Genomic DNA, 22,401 nt, shown 5'->3' on the forward strand with positions numbered 1-22,401 from the left:
CGAAGGGCTAAAAGAAGTTGCAACTCAGAACTGCATTCTGCAATTCAAAGGTACATACATATAAATACATTTATACACAACGGGAAAAAAAAATACAAACAGAAAACAAACCATAAGGTGCTTTAATGGTGTTCTCTCAAAAACTTACAGGTTAACCTTTCATAAAAAAAGGGTGGGGGAGGGTAAAGAAAAATGTTTAAGGATTACTTGAAGCAAACTACACAGATAATACTAAAATCCAGCAGATTCATATGAAGCAAGAGAAAGAAAACCTATGTTCAAAAGACACAAACTATGCAACATTCTCATTAAACAGGCAAGTATGAACAATCCAATGAAACATGCGATAAAGCAGATGATGGTCCATTGAAAAAGTTCAGTGTAGGATATACTAATTGGAAAAAGAGCAAATAACTGCATGTACTTAGAATTGGCTTTATGAAATATTAAGAAGACAGTAATTAAGTTGCTAAAATCTACAGACATTAGCCACGGACAATGGTTTTATTTTTGTTAATTAACACCCACTTCCCCCTTTTGGATAAGGAATAATGGGAACATTTTCTGCAGCCACTTGTGATAAGATTAATCCAGTGAATCCCAAGTGCTTTTCAATCATATCAATTTAATTTGTCAACTTGATGGACATTATCAACTTCTTGGTTTACAGTAAAATAATAATTAGAATATAAACTTATAAATAAAGCCAATTTGTTAAAGGAACTATCTAACAAATTCACAAGCTGATATCCCACAAGAAACTTTAGTATACATTACATTCAACATTTATTTGCAGTTATGCATTCACATTTAAAAATAAATAGGAAGTTTCTTTAGGTTCAACAGTAATTTTATAATGGCAAGTGTTCCAAATCTGAATGTCATGTATCGGTACTGCATTCTAAAGAAATAAAAACCTGACAAGATTTCATAACCATCCTAATACATAGGTTTTTATACTTTTCAGCAAGAAAATCTAATTCACGTCACGATATAAACAGTACCCATACAGCCAAACAGCTATATAACTGTTTCTTAATTCAAAGATTTCCTTCCATACCAATAAACATATCAACTTTAATCACATTAAAATATTCACCTTCTATAATTAAATATAAAATTAAAATGCCTTTGAAAACAAATTTTCTTATTTAGAAGACCTTATTTTAATCTTCATATAGTATTTTGGTAAAACCCTCACTGACTATGAATATATTTACTGGAATTATATCTTAGTTATATAAAGAAAAGGATGTGCCTGATTGAAAACAAAATTCACATCTTTTATCACTATTAACAAAAATCAGGGTGGTGGAAAGAAAAAAATCACCCTGAAATGTGTTCTATAGTATGGAAGGTACTCTTTAATATCAACATGCTCTCTATAAATGCAAAAGAGAAACAAGCCTCCTGAATAAAAATCCCATAAAGTACTGCCTTAAGTTCCCAATTTGAAGGAAAATAATACAATGAAATACAAAATACACATGCCACTGTTAACCAATTAGCCTCTACACTGATGTCTATTTTTGACTACAATTTTGTAGATTAAAAAAAAAAAAAAAAAAATTACTTCCCAGCTGCCAGTTACTCTCTGAATTAATATAAATTAAAATTCATATTGTTCAATAGTTATTTTAGCTGGGATCCATTTGAGGGAGTATTTAAACACATAATAGGGGGGAGTGTTTTTGAAAGTCTCTGAAAATTGGTTATGCAATACAGTTAATACATACTGTCACTGAAATCTCAAATAGCTGTTAATAATAAGCTGGGTTTCTAAAGCTAGTTTTGCTTTGGTTTCTCTACGCATCTTAACTTTAAAAGGCAAATAGTTTTCTCTTCACCATAACAGTTCAGTCATATGGTACCTGTATTCTCTAACAACGTCTTTGGTGTGTTGGGTCTGTTAATGATTTCTACAAGCTGGTGCAACACCATAGGAATATAAGGCTGCATCTCTATACCTAAATCACCCCCAAAAGAGAAAACAAAACAGAAAAAATTTAATGTTAAAATATCAACATAAAATATTCTGTCCCCTTTATTAACTGTGACATAAGTTAATAATAAATATTTATGTATAAAACTCATTTAGGTTAAAAAGAAAAAGCAATTACAAAAGTATTAAGGCATCTAAAAATTTACAGTGCTTTTAAAAGGGGAGAAGGATCTTACCCATCTGAATGGAGATTTCTCCAATTGCCCATGTGGCATTATTGCAGACTGAAATGAACTCTGGATTTAGGTTGGTTCCCAGTATAGGCATGAAATCAGCTAGAAAAAAAATTTTTTAATAACTATGTAGTAAACTTTTCAACAGCAGTGTATTGTGCTTTAAAGGAACTCTACTAGGTGGAAACTGAAATCTAGGCAAGAAATACCAATTTTTAAAAGATTTTGATAAAATTTAATTTTAGGAAAGTAAAAAAGGCACTATCTGGCCACTGAACTTTCTATGAAGTAGACCAGGAAACATTAATTTCGGTCTATTTTAGGTATCATTAAAATGAGTTGGTCAGAGTAATCACTCTTGTGATCAGATGGAGAAAATTTAAATTAAAAACGAGGAAAACATGATATGACTTTCTTCAAAGCTAGTTTTTCACACGCACAAATATTTTTAAAAAAATCAATGATTTTGGCTTTTAAAGAACTTTGACCTTAGTGTTCAGATTGTGATCTCTAAATATCATTTTCCACTTAAAAGGAATGAGGGCTCTCAGAGAAACGTCTCATTGCAGGCTAAAGGCAGGAAATGTACAAAACAAGCCTGGACTATTTTGTCATACCAGGAAGGACTAAGGAGCCAATTTAATTAAGCTCCCACTGCCAGTGGTAGGACAATTTGAGCATCATGAATTCATACTGACACTCAAAAAAGAATCAAACACAAACAAAAAACTGAACTCTGAAACACAATATAGATACCTGTGGAAGATGCTGGGAATCAATTCATTATTTGAAAACTGGTAAACAAAGAGAAAGAATCAAGTAATTATCCTGCCTCCCCTGTATGGTTTGTACCTCATGGTAATAATACACTGGTATGAGAAATGTCTCTATGTATATATTCTCACTGTTAAATCAAGAATTAGAGTAGCATCCTTTTTTTAAATCCCCAATAAGCTTTTTAAAGATTTTTTTTTTTATTTAAGAGAGTGCAAAACTGAGAGAACTCACGGAGGGACAGGGAGAAGCAGACTGGCCGCTAAGCGGACAGCCCTATATGGGGGTTGATCCCAGGACCCTGAGATCATGACCTGAGCTGAAAGCAAACACTTTACTGAACAGGCACCCTAAGTTAATAGACTTAAAGCCAGAGTTTCTAAACCTCAGCAATACAATAATTTTGTCCAGATCATTCTGCCATTGGGGGAGGGTGGTGCACATGAAGGGCACTGTATCACGCATTTGTTTGATCTTTAGCAACATTCTTTGCCTCCACCTACTAGGTACAAATAACACACCTCCAGAGTTAAACAAAATGTCTCCAGACGCTACCTGATGTAGTGTTACAATTGCCCCTCGTTGAAAAAACCCTGATCTAGAAAATAACCATCATGGCCAATAACAAAAAAAAAAAAAAAAAAAAAAAGAGAGAAAAGAAAAAGGTAGCTAGACACAGTATACCTCCTGAAGAAGATACACATGGTTTGTAAAGTCTGAAAAAAAAAAAAAGTAAAAAAGAAAAGAAAAGAAAATCCTTCATACAAGTTTAAATTCATAAAAACTAAAGCAGGTGTTAAGTATTGGTAGAATAAGCTTTCCAAAAAATAAGAATTCATTACACTTTCATTTAGAGTAGTCAGGCTTAAACCTGAGGGTTTAGCACAGCATAATTAATGTTATTACTCAAAGTTCAGAAATACAGTTGTTATTCAAAAGCACAACTGGGAATTGGGTCAAGTTGGTCAAAGGGTACAAAATTCCAATAATAAATAAATCCTGGCATTGCACTATATGACATGATAACTATAGTTAATAATACTGTAATATAAATTCCAATATTTGGAAGTTATTATGAGAGGTCTTAAAAGTTCTCATAGTAAGAAAAAAAAAATCTTTTCAGTACATGAGGTGATGGATGTTAACTAAACTTACTGTGATTTTGCAATATATGCCTATATCAAATTAGGTCATACAGCCAAAACTGACACATGTTATATGTTAATCATATCTCAATATAACTGGGGGCAGAAAGCTGAAAAACCCAAAGTACAACTGTATCAAATGAAAAAACCATTTCAGGTCCGTGTATTTTAAGAAACTAGCATCCAAAATGCTGGGATATAGATTCTAAAGAAAACCAAAAAGCCATTTAATCCACGATTTTGAGAGCAGTTCAGTTTACGTTATTCAAGAACCTCTTATTGTCACAAAAGGCTAAGACAATGCTGTAATGTTAAAACAAAAACAAACTGTTACTTAAAGTAAATGCTTTGGAAAGTTTCCTATGATATCTGAAAAAGTACACTGGTTTATGAGAAAGGCTATTATTACTTGTGGGTACCTCTAACGCCCGCAGAAGAATGTTACTCAAAAGTTACCAGTAAACTAGCATATGGTACCAAGGTTACACAGGTGGCATGTCCTTCACACTAAAGTAATACTTTTCCAGCTTTTCTCCAGTCATACTATAAATGAGTGCCTCATGACCGGCTCAAAAGTGATCTTGAATTTAAGGGAGCAATGACATTCTCATCCTACCTGTTTCACTCAAAGCAGCTTTAACTAGTATAGTATGTATTTATAAACTGGGATTCCATGACATTTCAGTTTAATAATAGAGAAATATAACTGATGTAAAACTAATATTAAGCACATCATAGCAGTAGGAAATGTTCATACCTATACAAGGCTTAACATGCTGAAAGCAAGCTTTTGTCAGGTCACCTAACAGGGCGAAGGAACTCTGCCGAACTTCTGGCATTTTATCCTACAAGGAATAAGAAGAAATTAACCCCAATGTGACACAGAGCATCAGGTTTTAATACATTTTAATTTAACAAGTCTCACCTGCATGCACTGATACATTAGTGTTAGAATGTTACTTCGGGCTACTAGCTGTTCAATGTTGCCTCCAAGCCCTTCAGCCAGGCCACTGAGTAAATCAAGAGCCACTATCATAAAATCTTTATCAGGAGCCTCATACTGATCTGGTTGAGCATTGTTCAGCTGAAATTAGACAAAAGTTTTAAAAAACTTAGTTTGAATCAATTAGATGAAAAAAATTTGTATACATTATGTCTATCCTTAGAAAAATGCTTATGATGCGAGGGAGAGTAGATGTAACTATTTTTTTAAAAATACCATGGCTTGTGCAAGAGTCTTCTGTACTAGGTTTACACAACGCTGGTACACAGGTTCACAGTATGGAAGGAAACCAGACTGCAGGGCTGTGGCAACTGAAGATAGGCACTAAAAAGAATAAAGGAAAATGTAAATTTCTGGACATACTTAAAATTATGATAAATGCTTACAAGAGTATTCAGTAAGTTTCCGGTCATGTGTGAGCCTGCTCTACTATTCTACAATAGCAGGTTATCTTTTCAGACCTCTCCTCTTTGGATGCCACTCAACAAATGCTGTTCAGTTTGTGGAGGTTTCCTCAAAAAAGTTTCTGTAAGGAACATTATCCTTGGAGAACCAGATTAGGTATTACATATGCTTATTTTTTTCATCAAATATAAGATATTTGTTTATCCTTTCATGATTAATGATATGGGTGGAGTTTTAATGAGGATACCCTGAGCGCCTGCCTGAAAGTAAATCTATTTAAGCATAATGGTTTTTCTTGTTTTGCTGGGCCAGAATCAGCCACTGCTTAGTCATGGAGGTTTTTACTTCTCTGGCTAGGGACAAACCAACCACAGCAGAAATGATGACCCATGAAATGACAGGGGAAACAAGAATGGCAATGACTGAAATGGCTCTACCAGCATCAATTCATTTAAATTATCATATTTGATTGCATGTTCAGTTATTTGAATAACATATCAACTATCAAACCTCAAAATGGACAGAAAGGGTATGAAGCAAAGTCCTTCCCTTATCAGCACCAAGACTCCATGCTACTTCACATATGACTAAATGTGTGTATATACAATAGGTATATAACACACCAAATAATTTAAACTATATCAACTGTCATGGTAGAGCTATGTATCTATATAAACAAATGCAATTTAATAGAGGACCTATAAGCTGATATGGAAACATCTCCAAGTTAACTGATTAACACTGAAGCCGAGCAGGTGAGAAAACATGTAATATAATCATTTGATGACCTAAAGAAAAAGAAAACAAAACCCAACCAACTTAACACATCCATTATGGGTTTTCTGTTTAACAGTGTTTCTTAGTATGGAAGTACCATAATTAAGTAAGGGCAGTTACCTACTTATTCAGCATTTTAATAGAAGTGATTCAAAATGTTCATCTATTAATATTTTACTCATCACATATTCCCACATTTTATATTTACAGATGTATTTTGATGAAACACGCTATTAGATTAACTAAAGGTTACCAGCTCAGCATACCTCAAGTAAAGGGAAGAGATCTTTATCTTCATCCTTTAACATGTTCCATTTCTGGATCAGTGGAGGCATTAACATCTGAATATATTCCTATTTGTGAAAAACACATAAAGCTCCACTATCATATATCATACAAGCCTTTTCTGGGTCTATGAAAATTAAAATCCATTTAGAGTAATCGTGTAAAATTATTACAGAATGCATTTTAAAGACTCAGTCTGCTCTCCTAATTAGCACATTTAAAATTTTTATTTTCTGCTTTTTTATAATCTTGTTCTATTTTTAAGTCACTGTATATCCTTTTTGAAATAAAATGTATACAAGTATACCACTACCCCAAAATTATTTGATCAAAATAGGGATAATCTGTGTAAGTTTTACTCTGATCAATTTTCCAGTTCTGGAGCTTTTAACATATAGTATGGTCCTTGCTGTACACTATGTTAGAAATGACAGGTAAGCTTACAGAGGCATTTGTATAAGACGATTCATAATCATTTAAGCATCTTTAAACTTTAGAATCCATAAATAAATAAATAAATACTAAATAAACAATGGTAATCATAAAAACAAGGGGCACAGATTCCAGAGGGTCTAACACATTCAGAAGAACTCTCTCCAACCCCCTGCACACAAAAGACTAACCAACATCAAAGCAAACCCACAAACCAAGTGTCTTGCACTAAGCTTTAAATTTAACTTCTAAACACAATTTTTTAAAGACTTCATATAGCTATCATAAACATGCCATCTATTCTTCCGCTGGGAATTTTGAGCCTGAAATTCTATTATTTAAATCCTATTCAAACAAATCCAATTCCATCATACTCTTCCTAACCCTACTAAAAACAGAGTTTGGCTCCTTAGCCATATACACATACTTCTTCTATACCACTATTCAGTACTTCCAACTTATTATCCCAATTTCTAATTGTCTTATCTTAGTATATGTTCATTCCCCCTACACCTCTAAGTTCCAGTGAGAAAACAAAGAAAACAAATGTGGTACTCTAAAGCTTTAATATTTATGAAGTGTTAGATAAAAATACCTGGAATTAAGCATAAGGTGAAACCCACAAGACCTTTATCATCCCTTTTCTAAAAAGTGTTGGTACATTCATGTGATATGCTGATATGATTTCCACACCAAGAACATATTTACTTTTAATACTATCTAGAAAGTATGTTTGCTGACTTAAGATCTACCTTCTTAAAGTAACCCACACTAAGTGTTCACATCTCCCCAATTTCATTTCCAAATATATATTAACCTTTTGATCTTAAATATGGTATGTATTTTTTTCTTAATAGTTAATCACAGATACTCACTGGTTTGTTTAAATGATGTCCTACTGAATCTGCTAAAGTTCCTATGGCATCATAAAGAATGAGCAGGTTCTTATGCTGGTATTTACTAAAAGCGAAGACCAAGGTATCAAGTATATAAGCAAGGTAAGGAACAAGTTCCGTACAAGCCTCCTCTTCTAAGGTAGCAAAGGCACTAGAGTTTAAAAAAACAAAACAGAGAAAGAGAGAGAGATTATTACTGCTGCAGTTTATCACAGAGATAGGAAACCAAGTCTGTAGTATACACAACATCTATTTATACTTTATATGCCTATCTCCTTACCTCACTATACTAGAAGCTTATTTTTATTATTCATTCCCCATTTCCTCTCACTTCTTTCAAAGAGGCTGCCACCTACAGGCATTTGCTTCACTAAAATAGTAACATCTAAAATTATTGTTGGTTCTTAATATTCAATCATTCAAAAAACTGAGCAGTGTCGTGACCTCCTAAATGCTTCCTTTAGTAGGAGGGGAAAGGGATGATGCAGGTGGTCAAAGGGCACAAATTTTCAGTTGTAAGAATAAATTCTGAAGATCTAAAGTACAGCGTGGTGACTGTAATTAATAATGCAGTGCCGTCCTAATTGCGGAGCATAATAAATAACACAGAGGACATGGGGAGATGGAGAGAAGGAGTTGAGGGAAATTGGAGGAGGAGATAAACCATGAGAGACTATGGATTCTGAAAAACCACCTGAGGGTTTTGAAGGGGGTTGGGGGTGGGAGGTTGGCGGAGCCAGGTGGTGGGTATTATGGAGGGCACGCATTGCATGGAGCACTGGGTGTGGTGCAAAAACAACGAATTCTGTTACACTGAAAAAGAAATAAAAAAAAAAAGAAAAAAAAAAGGCAGTGTTGTATACCTGAGAGTTAACCATTCTTATCATGCTAAAGAGTTACTTATGTCAACTATGTCAGGTGATGGATGTCTTAATTATCTTTATCTTGCTAACTGTTCCATAATGTATGTTTACCAAGTCATCACGCCGTATACTTTCTCATTTTTTAAAAAAAGATTTTATTTATTTATCTGACAGAGATCACAAGTAGGCAGAGAAGCAGACAGAGAGGAGGAAACAGGTTCCCTGCTAAGTAGAGAGCCTGAAGTGGGGCTTGATCCCTGTTCCCGGAGATCATGACCTGAGCCAAAGGCAGAGGCTATAACCCACTGAGTCGCCCAGGTGCCCCCACGCTGTACACTTTAAATACATGGATTATTTTTGTCAACTTTTCCTCAATAAAGCTTAAAAATGTTGGTCTAAATTTGATACCATACATTAGGATGCAAAGTTTGTTATCATAAACTTGCCTTATGTATGGCTTACCTATTAAGACAAATTAAGACACAAAAAACAAACACTCAAAAGAGTCTGAGTCGTTACTTAAATTTAGGCCTAAATTTGTCTGGACTCTAAGGTGTACCTGGCTCTTCATTTCTAAAATTAAGGTTTGTATTATTTTCTATTCTACCCACTCAGCAATTTCCCAAAACAACAGGCTTAAGCCATTTGTTAGTGAAAGCCCGGTCTTAAATTGTTTATGTATTTCCTTTATAGCACTTGCCATGAATTATAATCATACAGTTGTTTAGTATTCTATACTAGCCTCTAAATTTAAGATGGCAGGGACTGTAAACATAGCATTTAATACATGCCTAATGACTAGTAGAGTTTAAAAAAAGAAACAAACAAACCACAAAACACCTTAAGGAAACCAAATATAGTATGTATCCTCCCCTCATTAAAAAAGTAGTGCCAAAGCCCTTTTGGTTCAATGTTCTTTCCTCTTATTAAGGATTAGAATGCTTTCAGGTGTTTTTGCTTCTCATCTGGTAAAGAGTACAACTCCACTTAAATTCATTTCCCTTTTTTCTTATTAACAAAGTCAACAGTAAAGCAATTCTAATTAAAAAGTTAAGAGCTGTAAATATGTCAGGACTTTTCAGAATACAAAAGGTTTGTTCAGGAAACTGGAATATTTATAGTAATGAAACTAACTGCTGATCTGATAGAAAAAAAGCCCCAAACCCAAACGACATATAGCTACTGGAGTGGATTCACTAAGTGAAAGCTAAGTCATTGTGGGACTTTTCTAGCTGACCTTTAAACTAATGATGTGATGTGAGTCTGGTCGAACTTTGTTATTCCTTCAAGAGCAAGACCCTCACTATCACCACTCTAGATGTCTGCAAGAATTGAGATGAAAGAATTCTACTGTTACCATAGGCATAGAGAAAGGAAATGAATTGAAGAAACAGCTGACACCTAAATGACTCACATTTTGATTTACAGAATCTACAGGTAATAAAAGCTCCATTAACAGTTTAAAACCAAAATTCCACCACAAAGCTGAAAATTAGTTTCTCACTAAAATACCCACTCCCTTTTCCCACAATCAACAATGTTATGGATTTGTCCCACCTGCAGGCAGCTTCTTGTACTCTCTTGTTGCTGTCGAGGATTCGCTTTAGCAATTCTGTCATTAATGGCTTCAGGTACGTATCAGGGGGCTGGCTGACTACCCAGTGTGCATAGCGGCTAAGAGTCCAGCACGTTATGGAACGCACAAGAGCCTTTTTATCAGAGAGGCACTGAATAAGGTGGGGAATGAGCTCAGGCAGGTACGGAATCATGCCTTGCATACAACCTGAAAAAAAAGTAACAAATCTCTCAGAAAGTGCTAAAATTCCGTTAAAATTATTTCAGTTGAATACTAAACTGATAAATGCAGCCATAAAAAATATTCAGATCAAAAAAATAGAAAATACTGAGATCATCTCTATCGCAATAAATATTCTCTAATAATCTGTTCCAAAATTAAAAAAAAAAAAAAAGGAAAGTTAATTGGTCCTAAGTATCTTCTAGTAATTAGGAAAGCTTGTTTTACTTCTGCTACACAAATTATGGCTTTCAGAAGTGCCTACAAAATAATTCAATTTCTTGTATATATATGCCTATCTCCAAGACACAGTAACCCTTTATGGGGGTTGATGTGACTCTCCTACCATGTTTTTAACACTTACCAATGGAGAAAACTGTTTTTCTAGCAGTGGGGATGCTTCTAACATCAGCCTTCTCATTCTGTTCCCTTTATTGTAAAAGAAGCATTTGTAAAATATCATGATGGGGTTAAAAGTAAGCCTATGGCTAAATAATAATTAACTGGTTCAAGGTAAAAACTTGTCCTGACAGGTTTTTTTTTTTTTTTTTTAAATTGCATTCTTTTACTCTGAGGGAGGCTGAGCATCTTTTCATGTGTTTAAGGGCTATCTGTCTTTCCATTTTTGTTAGTTATCTATTGGCATCATTTGCTAATGCTGCTATTTAGGTATTTTCTTCCATTTTTGTTAGTTATCCATTAGTATCATTTACTAATGCTGCTATATAGGTATTTTCTTTTTTTCCAGTTCATTCCTTTAGGCTTTTTTTTTTAAAAATTTAAACTCAATTAACACACATATAATGTATTATTAGTTTCAGAGGGAGAGGTCAGTGACTCATCAGTCTTATATAATACCTGGTGCTCATTGTACCACATGCCCTCCTATTTTTTTGATCTGAATATTTTTTATGGCTGCATTTATCAGTTTAGTATTCAACTGAAATAATTTTAACTGAATTTTAGCTCATTACACCACATGCCCTATCATCCAGCTACGACATCCCCCACGGCCCCCCGGCAGTCTCCCCTCCAACAACCCTCAGTTTGTTTCCTACGATTAAGAGTCATAAGACTTATGGTTTGCCTTCCTCTCTGATTTTGGTAAGAGGACTTTTGGATTTAAACATCTTTTTTAAGGTTAACGTAGATCACAGTGTCATCTGTTCCACATTAGCAACACAAGAGAGCAAAAAAGTATGTGAATTCCAGACTGAATCATCTTTGCTTATTAGAAATAACATTCCTTAAAGTGGTCCATCTGCATTAGAGCCTATTAAAGACTTCACAGTTCAGTTTTGACTTAGACTTACCTTCAGCAATTGCTCCTAAAACCAAGATGCCAGATTCTTTAACAACCCATTCATGATGAAAAAGCAATTCTTTCAAAAGGGGCAAAATGTGTGGCAAAAGCTCATCACGATACACATTTGCAAGAACATCTAGGGCAGCAGCAGAACATTTTCCTAAACAAATATTTAATTCAAAAACATTACATTAAACTCTATTATCATTAACCCTATTATCGTATTTGTTCTATGTACAACACTTTAGTCACCTACAGTTTTAAAGACTTCAATTAAATAGGAAGCAATCTGTCAACAAGAAATATTTTTTGGCCAAGAATTAGAAACCTAATCATGAAGGTATTCTCTTTTGCATATGACTGCCACACTAGGATTCTTTTGTTTACAGAGAAAAATCAAAATACTGTTCCACTCAATTTAGTGCTTCTAGGATATGATACCCACTTCTACAACCTGCAGTAAAATGTGTACATTTATTATTTCTACTTAATATTCTGAATGGTAGATCATTTCAAATCAAATACATAATGCCTCAACAAGAGATCAGGCAAAGAAATCGTACTAAGTCACTAGCATCTGAAGCATAAAACAGGCCAGAAAACATTCCTTCCAGATAAAGGAACTATTAGCCATGGAACTATGGATCAATTAAGATTTCATTTAATGTAATAATTAAGAAAACAAAAATATAATTAAGCATAAAAATCTTTCCAAATGTGATCAGGCATATTAAATAGTGGGTCACAAATCATTAAAGAATATTAAAATCCTTTTTGAAAAAAGGCTGTTAAATTGGCTAGAAGGAACACCTTACTCATCAATAAGGGTCTTGGTTATATTGTATGATGGAACCATACAAATGAGTACTATACTACCATGAAAGACAAAGAAATCTTAATGTACTGATACAGAATGAGTTAGTTATATGATAAACGGAAAAGAACGAACAGAGTACATGTAATCTCATTTCACTGCTGGGAAGTCAGCCTTGTCTCCAAAAAAAAATTTTTTTTACATACATTTTTTCTGCATGTGCACAGAAAAACTTCTGGAAGGGTATGAAAATGGGTGGGATGTTAAGAGGGAGTAATTCCCTCCCCCAATTCAATTTACATTAGTGCTTTTGTAAAGTTACCTGTATCCTGTCTCCAGCCTAAAAGTAGGGATATACGAGGAGGTGGTATACTAGCCTCCCACTGTGCTGTTTTGCTTTCCATGGTTTTGATTACCTTCAGTTAGGTGCAGTCTGGAAGCAGATGCTCCTTCTTCTGATGTATCATGAGAAGGTTTATAGTAGCCTAACCACTATACCATAATGTCTATTTCAGTTAACGCCCCCTCCCATCTCATCATGTGAACATTTTATCATCATATATCATCACAAGGGTGAATGCAGCACAGTTAAGAAATTGTGAAAGAACACATCACATAATGTTTTCTATGGTATATTGTTATAATTACTCTGTTTTATCACCAATTAATATTGCTATCTCTTATGGTACCGAATTTATAAAGTAAACTCTATTGTAGGTATGTATGTGTTAGAAAAAACAATATATACAGGGTTTGCAAATATTTGTGATTTCAGGCACCTTTTGGTCGGGTTGGGGGGGCATCTTAGAACATACCCCCCTGCAGATAACAGGGGCTACTACAATCTGACAGAGGTGAAGACATTGGCTCTCTTGCTATGGGAAACCTGGGTTCCAAAAATTAAGTGTGTCATTAGTACTAGCCATGTTAAATAACCAACCTTGGTAAGTTTCTCTTTTTGCAGTTTCCTTACCAACCTAAGGCTGTTGTAAAGTTAAATGGGATATTAAAACAAAACAAAACAAAAAACAAAACAGGGTTTCTTCTTGGGGTGATGAGAATGTTCCAAAATTTACTGTGGTGATGGTTGCATAACTCTGTGAATATATGAAAAAACCACTGAATTATAGTCTTTTATGAGGACACTGTACAATATATGACTTAGTTCTCAATATAGTTGCTACCAAAGCAGGCAACTCTATTTTTTCTTTTTCACTTACTTAGATTCCAGTCAGAAATTGTATCATCATCATCAATTTCATCATCATCATCATCCTCCTCTTCAATTCCATCTTCATCATGCTGCTGAGCCACTGTCCTTGATCGATGAAAACGTGGCCTTATATCCTGTTCACTATCAGGAATTGTTTCATCTTCTTCAACATCACCCTTTTTTTAAAAGAAAAATTGTGATGATATTCAATTATCATTATTGAGAGATGACGCCACGTATGTGGTTCTGAAAGTGTACCTAAGAACCACTCCCCTGCGCAGAAAAGAAATCTTTGTCAAGGGGAGAAAAAACTACCTCACTGCATATTAGGTTCAGGACCTGTAACTGCATTACATTGTTTCCCATCAGCTGGTATAATCCAGACCATCTGTATAAAATTCAGACTGTATTTGAAAATTTTAAAACAAACTACAAGTAATTTGAAACAACAGGAAATTTATGCTAACTCTACCAGAACCATCTGGTTCCAATGAAGTTAGAGTACATTAGCACCCAAACTCATTGATGGCTTCTACCTTTAAACTCTGTAGCATATATAAGAAGAAACATACTTATACAGGGTCGATTTTAAGTAAATATGCTCTTAGTCAAATTCAAAGATTCTCTAGAATCAATAAAAAAACCTTACCTATTTATCCGAGAAGTTTCCTTACCTTAAGTAGGATAATATCTATATCTGAGTACTTCATCCCATTCACTAATACAGGAATCAATCTGTAAAGGGATAAATTCATGAAACAAAGATCTAAAAATCTTCTAAGAATTAGTAAGAAGTCTTAATGACCTTACTCATACTAGAAACATCAAAGAGACAACTACCACTGCTAATCTGGTCTTGAAGCATATTCTATGATGTCTGTACTTCTCAAATATGGAGTATTCCTAATACATATCCCAGGCCCCCTTTACATACTCACATATGGGATCTCCTGGATTAAATCTTAGTTAAGAATAAGGTAGTTTATCAAGAGTGGTTAGAAATAAAACTAGTAACAAAAAATTTAGTAATTTCTCCCCTAGAAATTTATCCTGAACATCATAACAAACATTCCCAGTTCTTTAAGACTTAATGTTTCTTGATGAAGTAACAAAACTAGAAACAATCTAAATATATGTCATTTAGGGCTTGGTTAAAAATAAATTACAGTACAGTTAAAAATGAAACAGAAATGTATAAAACACATTTAGCATGGTTCTACTGGAGTTAAAAATAATGAGATTACCCATGTAATTACTTATATAAACAGACTACTATCTAGAAAGGATATGCAAAAGAAACTGGTATTTTTGGAAAACTGGAAAGGCTAAAAAGGGATAAAATTAATCATTTACTTTATTTCTAAAGAGTGTGACACTTTTACAATTAGCCTACATTCAGTATTTGTACTCCTTTTAATAAAAGAGATGACAGTGTTTAAAATGTATAGTAAGTCTAAAATAATTTATTCAAAAGAAATAACGCAAAAATGGAAAAAGAACTCTACCAGTAAGGTTATTATATTATAGCCTTCAAAGAAGAAATTAGGAAATTTTAATTTCTTTTTTTTAAAAAGATTTTATTTACTTATCTGACAGAGATCACAGGTAGGCTGAGAGGCAGGCAGAGAGAAAGGAAGGGAAGGAGGCTCCCTGCTGAGCAGAGAGCCCGATGTGGGGCTCGATCCCAGGACCCTGAGATCATGACCTGAGCCGAAGGCAGAGGCTTTAACCCACTGAGCCACCCAGGGACCCCAGAAATTTTAATTTCTTAAGAAATTAAGAACTTAAATTTCCAGTAAGAAAATGCTTAAGTCAGGATATCATGTCTAATCTGAAGCATTAACATAATCATTAAGCCAGAACCAAGATGTCTGTAAACATGGAATCCCAGGTATCCTGGAGTAGTTAGGAAAAAAAATTTACCAAAACACACAAGGAAAGGTCAAAATACTAATGACTTCAATTCCCTTTGTAGCTATGAGAAGTTTAAGCTTTGACTGGTTTAAGTTTTGATGATTTCCTTTCTCACTGGGCCCTTAACACGTTTAAGAGTCTACTGTGGATAAAAGGTTTTGAGAAAACTTAGGAAGCTTTTAAAAGGCCACAGTTCTAGGGGCATCTGGGTGGCTCAGTCAGTTGAACATTGGACTCTTGATTTATGCACAGGTCATGAAGGTTCTGCAGATCAAGCCCCACCCAGACCTCCAGGCTCAGCGCTCAACAGAGAGTCTGCTTGGGATTCTTTCTCTCCAATGCCTCTGCATCACTGCCCCCCCACAGCTGGCACATTCTCTCTCTCTAAATAAATTAATAAAATCTTTAAAAAAAAAAAAAAAAGTCAATTGTTCTCTGCTTCTGAATTCTACCTTTAACTGTTCTGGGCGGCTTGGGAAATGTGAACAGCCAAAGGAAATTCATACCCATGACTACCATGTGGGCTTATTAATAAGCACTTTCCTTATAATCTAATGAGAAGGTATTAAGATCTTCATTTTACAGATGAGTCAACTAAGGCTAGGAGAGGTTACATTACTTCCACAAGGTCATTAATTTTAAGTAATGGGAGAGTCAGAAATCAAGACCAGTTTGGCCTGCCTCCAAAATAATTCTTTCCCCACACCAGATATAAGAAATTCTCACTCTCCACATTCATGTGTTAGGCCTTAGCAGAGGCCTTACTTCTAAGAGTTAAACACTTTAATGTCAATTAAATATGTGCAAAACCAATTCTGAGTACAACTTTACCATCAGTTAATTTGTAAACCCTTATTAACTAAAGGAATAGCAAATAGGAGAAAGCAGTGGGACTTAAAATTCCCTAGACAGATATAAAAATGTGGGATGGCCAAATTTTCAAGCTGAAAAGTCCTTCTAAATTCTAAAATACAGATTAATAGTAATTTAACATTACAGCTAATGAAACAGAACTATATCCAATTTATAATAAATAAAACCCTATTCATAAGCTACAGGCATTTTGCAGCACAGTCCGCTTTATTTCATTCACCAACAATGAAATCATTTATTATCTCTGTCAGTAATTTGGGCGGAAATAGTGAGGACAGATGGAAGACTATAAAATTCTGCAGTTAACAAGAGGTAAAGTAAAGAAGTAAAGACAGTGAGCCTTGTCTATTCTTTTTAAGATGGAAAAAATTATAAAGTTATGTAGAAAAAATAGAAAGAGAAAGTTCGAAGAGAGAATGTATCCATTTGGTGGGGTGAGGTCCCTGAAGAAAAAATTATGCTAACCACTTAGATTTTAAAAGACTCCTTCAATCTCTATGCAATTAAAATTATCTTACCAGGAAATTCTGAGTACACTGATGATAGGTTAACCTTATTTAAAGGAAGTAATATGTAGTAAAAAGATGAAATGATTATTAGAACAAAATAACTTGTTTGGACAATTAAGATTATGATTTAGAATAAACCATCTGCAATTTTTTTTTTTTAAAGAAATTAGTTCTTTTTTTTTTAATTTTATTTTTATTTTTATTTTTTTTAAAAAGATTTTATTTATTTATCAGAGAGAGAGAAGAGCAAGCACAGGCAGACAGAATGGCAGACAGAGGCAGAGGGAGAAGCAGGCTCCCTGACGAGCAAGGAGCCCGATGTGGGACTCGATCCCAGGACGCTGGGATCATGACCTGAGCCGAAGGCAGCTGCTTAACCAACTGAGCCACCCAGGCGTCCCCCATCTGCAATTTTTAAAAAATCCCAAAAAACAACTGCTTCCTGAATAATCTCTTTAGTTATAACACATGCTTATGCCAACTAAAATTAAGTCTGGCTTCTTTAGAACTTCCTTCCCTGATGGCAGAATGCAACATAAAAATGTAAAAATGAGGAATCACTATAAATTTAAGATAAAGGTAGCATTCAAAAGAAGGAACACTTACTTAGGAAGATGCCTTACAAGTACATCTTTGCATATGGGCTGCTCAGCCAAAGTGAGCCAGAATTCACAGGCTTCTAAAGCTACATTTTCGTCTTGATCTTGCGTCCTCTGTAGCATGTACTGAAAACAAAGAAGCATTAATATTAATTGGTTTAGATCATAAAATTAAAGTAAACCTAATGCTTGGCTCAGCAAGTTAAAGGTCCTCTGCTATCGCCTTAACTTTACAGTGATTCTTAACCTTGGCTTTAATTTTTTTAAAAAAGTTCCCGAGTCAACTCTAAAATCCAGCCAAACTTAACAACAACTTTGGAATGCTGCTTAATGAAAAGTGTTCAAACTATGTATGGCATATCTGCTTCTGTAGAGGTGTATTTTCTCTTATGAAACCACCAAGATTTTAAACATGTATTAAATAATCAGTCTTCTTGGAAATACCAAAATAAAGTCCATTATACCTTTCATTAAAAAAATGAAGAATATTTTCGAAACATAATTATTTAACCTCTTTCTTACATGTATTTTCACATATGTAACATATGTGACATACAATTATTATGCAATTACAAAACTTGAATTTTTGTATTTGGAAGGAAGTAGGGATATTTCTTAAAGAAATTATAATCTATAGTCTCTAACATGCCAAGCCAAATTCATTCTTACTTCTTATTTCTTATTCTTAACTTCAAATAACATTCTTTTTTTTTTTTTAAAGATTTTATTTATTTGACAGAGAGAGATCACAAATAGACGGAGAGGCAGGCAGAGAGATAGAGGGAAGCAGGCTCCCTGCTGAGCAGAGAGCCCCATATGGGACTCGATCCCAGAACTCTGAGATCATGACCTGAGCCGAAGGCAGCGGCTTAACCCACTGAGCCACCCAGGAGCCCTCAAATAACATTCTTAACCAAATTCATTCTTAAGGAACATCAACCTGAAATTTATCCAAAGGCAGCGTCTACCCCTCTTTAAAAAACCTTTATGTGCAAAAATAAACATAATCAAAGGTACGTATACGATTTCCCAAAGTACCTGGGTCTGGAAATGGGGTCAAGTGTTAGATGCAGCCTTTGTACATATTCTCTTCCAGACTAAAACATCTCACATGACAAAACGTGGCAACACAAGAATTGTGACAGGCCAATCCCTATTACATTCCACACCAAGTCCTATTACCATGCTGAATACTGCTAAATAACTATACCATTTTAAGTTAGCCTCCCCACAGGTGACATGGCCCCAGCAAATGATAAAGTATCTTTTAATTTTCCTATTAGCTCCAACTTTCACTAAACCTTCAACCAACTTGACCCGATTCTTCTAGGCACTTCAGAGAGAACAGGTTCATCAGAGAAAATGTCTCTTACATTTTTTTTTAAAGATTTTTATTTATTTATTTATTTGACAGACAGAGATCACAAGTAGGCAGAGAGACAGGCAGAGAGAGAGGAAGGGAAGCAGGCTCCCCGCTGAGCAGAGAGTCCGATGCGGGGCTCGATCCCAGGACCCTGGGATCATGACCCAAGCCGAAGGCAGAGACTTTAACCCACTGAGCCACCCAGGCGCCCCAATGTCTCTTATTCTAATGCTGCTTTGCAACTATCTTTCCTTATGCTTTAGAAAAGGAGCTGCTGCACACTATAGATGCTAGCTTTTTTCTAACCGGTCACAGATCCCCATCCTTTAAGAGAAGATCTTCCCTCTACAGACCATAATTCTCTGGAGGTGAAAGGGAGGATCTAAATAATGTATTATTTAATACAACTGGAAAGCTATACATATACTACTCACATACAAATGAATCCAGTAATATGAAACGTAGGTGGTACAGTTTGCCACTATCAGGACTGAGTACTGCCCGAACAAGTTATTTTGTTCTAATAATAATTTTATCTTGTTACTACATATTACCTCCTACTAACCTATCATCAACATACTCAGAATTTTCTAGTAAATTATAATTGCATAGGGATTGAAGGAGTCTTTTAAAATCTAAATGGTCTGATGGAACTAACTGTAACAATTATGTATTTTCTACTCAGAAATTTCACTTTTACCATAAATCGTAAGAGGATCACATCAGCTTTACCAGTAATGGGTGGAAAGCAAACACTTCTAATTCCAACTCCAACGACACAAGAATGTGCCACTTAACCTACCACAGTTCTAGTAATCATTTAGCCTAACACGTATCTAGCGAACACAAAAAATTTACGTAAGTTATTCTTGTTAAAAGCTGTCTATTCCTTTAAGTAACTTTCCCCCCTATAAACACCTTCAATCTCACATAAAGAGAACTTATAATTTTAAGACAATCGTGAGCTGTTTTTCATAGATCACTGCCAACAAATGTGTTTAACCAATTTAACATTATACATTTTGTTCTCATGATTTTTCTTGGGACAAAAAGGAGCGCGCCTTTAAGTCACCTGTATTACCTCAACTATGTTATGCATGTGAGGAAGCAGGCGATCCATTCGAACTTCAAGCAACATCACAAGTGCCCGGCATACATTTTTCCGTACCTCTGGTTCTTCATCAGCAGCCAAAGCAAAGAGGTTCTAGTGAATGAGAAACATTTTTTTCTAGTTAAGCATTCCTGTGTATTAGAAAGGTTTATACATAATAACAAGTCATCTCTAAGTTAGTTAACATTTAGAGAAACCCTAAGAAGATATGGTACAAATAAACACTGTATTAACTGGCCTGCAATACTATGTTATAAAACAATTAACTAAACATAAGATGGTAACTGCCAAAAAGTATGACTTGGTAAATAATCTAAAGTCATTCTTTTGGAAAGACTGACTAATTGTGTTTTAAGGTAATTTTTAGTTTTTGAGAATAAAATTGTGTCATTAGAACATGGGACACTCATCTAGCTCACCTAGAAGAAGATAATCTTTAAAATACAATTTATTTTAAAAAATTATACAATTTATTTTCCTTCAAAAGTACTGTGTGTCCAGAGATTATTTCTACCAATCCAGATTCTTAAGGTAGTAACAGGTACAAATTCTTTAAAAGCATCGATACTGGGGAAATGGATGCGGAGTTTCCAACAACTTAACCCCAAACTGCTGTTGTTCACCAAGTCAACTACTGAATAAGCAGTAAAAGTTGCCATTAATCTTATGCTGTTCTTAACAAGTTTGTCACCAAGGTTAAGGGGGAAGAAAAGCGCCTGAATAAACGACAGACTGTTTCATTTAATCTACAAGACACTATTACTTGATTTTACAGATAAGGAAATATAGAAGTTACCTAACTTGCTAGGCAGGGGAGAATCTGAATATGGTTTTCATGGAATTTTAAGTCCACACTCATTCACTGTATCAAAAAGCCTCCACTAGAAGAAGAGGTTGTCTTTGGTAGAGGTTGCAAAGTGGACATGTGAGAAGACAGAATAAGCCTTCCCCCATCTCATTCTTGAGTTTTTCTTTCTCTGTGCACGTGCACACGCACGCACACACACACACACACACACACTTATTTAAAAGTAGTAAAATGATCATTAAAAAAAAATACATAAAATCCAAAGTGTCCCACAATCTTCTCACAAAAAAAAAAAAAAAAAAAAAAAAAACCCAAAACAACACAAAAAAACCGCAGGGAAAAAAAAATCTCCAAACTGAGGAACATAAAAGCTTATTACAAGGGGTAAGACAATAGAGAAATTCAAACACCAAATGTGACAGTATGTGAAGTACTGTTGTGAAATTTTAAAAATTTCGACCTCTACAAGTCCTGTCCCTGCATCTGATGCTTTCACAACTCTGTAGTTCCTTTTTAAATCAGACATATTTAACATGTTTGATAGTCTTCATTAAATCGGATGATGTCTTAAGTAGAAATATCTAGCTTTGTCAAGATACATCTTAGGCATGTATTAATAACCAATACATTTTCATTCATTATTGTCACACTCAGCAAACATCCACCCCCAATGAAAACAATGATAATTAAAGAAACAAATGATCCACTTATTAATTAATTAATTTTTAAAAAAGATTTTATTCATTTATTGGACAGAGACCACAAGTAGGCAGATAGACAGGCAGAGAGAGAGAGGAGGAAGCGGGCTCCCCACCGAGCAGAGAGCCCGATGCGGGGCTCGATCCCAGCACCCTGGGATCATGACCCAAGCCGTAGGCAGAGGCCCAACCCACTGAGCCACCCAGGCGCCCCTCCACTTACTAATTTAGCCAACACTTTTTGAGGGTCTACTATGTGTCAGGCACCTCCTATGGAGGTTTTACTCCTCTTGGATGGAGAACTGGCTGAATCTTACAGGATTATGAAGGAGCAACAAAGTGTTCACATGGTATTTAACACCACTGGGAAATACTTTAAAATGTTGAGAAACATGCTTGCTCCACTTGCTGAGTATGGTCCTGTGGAATTTTTGTTTTCAGAGAGAATTTTATTTCTTTTATTCTGAATTACATTTCTGTATAAGATGTTGGGCTATTTATTCCTATTCCTTTTTTAAGCTGTGAAACACTAAGAGGAAATATTATTACAACTACTACTTCTAAGAATAATAATAGCTATAGCTAACATGTAGACCAGATTCTTTGTAGCAGGCACTGTTCCAATTTAGTTACAGCAAATGTC

The 22,401-nt window shown here is 34.8% G+C and overlaps 1 protein-coding gene across 2 annotated transcripts in view; it reads right to left on the reverse strand.

The window, feature by feature from the left end:
* The window catches only part of TNPO1 (transportin 1), a 93,617-nt gene that overhangs the window by 13,852 nt on the left and 57,364 nt on the right, over nucleotides 1–22,401 (reverse strand). For both annotated transcript variants that reach the window (XM_032336001.1, XM_032336002.1), the window contains exons 8-20: nucleotides 20,223–20,345; nucleotides 17,786–17,904; nucleotides 14,558–14,618; nucleotides 13,891–14,059; nucleotides 11,864–12,016; nucleotides 10,313–10,538; nucleotides 7,872–8,043; nucleotides 6,546–6,632; nucleotides 5,314–5,421; nucleotides 5,020–5,178; nucleotides 4,852–4,939; nucleotides 2,179–2,277; nucleotides 1,872–1,967 (exon numbers count right to left, since the gene is read on the reverse strand). In XM_032336001.1, coding sequence (XP_032191892.1) covers nucleotides 1,872–1,967; nucleotides 2,179–2,277; nucleotides 4,852–4,939; nucleotides 5,020–5,178; nucleotides 5,314–5,421; nucleotides 6,546–6,632; nucleotides 7,872–8,043; nucleotides 10,313–10,538; nucleotides 11,864–12,016; nucleotides 13,891–14,059; nucleotides 14,558–14,618; nucleotides 17,786–17,904; nucleotides 20,223–20,345 — 1,660 coding nt within the window. The remainder of the gene's footprint in view (nucleotides 1–1,871; nucleotides 1,968–2,178; nucleotides 2,278–4,851; nucleotides 4,940–5,019; nucleotides 5,179–5,313; nucleotides 5,422–6,545; nucleotides 6,633–7,871; nucleotides 8,044–10,312; nucleotides 10,539–11,863; nucleotides 12,017–13,890; nucleotides 14,060–14,557; nucleotides 14,619–17,785; nucleotides 17,905–20,222; nucleotides 20,346–22,401) is intronic.

Source organism: Mustela erminea, chromosome 3 (assembly GCF_009829155.1).
Source record: "Mustela erminea isolate mMusErm1 chromosome 3, mMusErm1.Pri, whole genome shotgun sequence".
Taxonomy (NCBI): domain Eukaryota; kingdom Metazoa; phylum Chordata; class Mammalia; order Carnivora; family Mustelidae; genus Mustela; species Mustela erminea.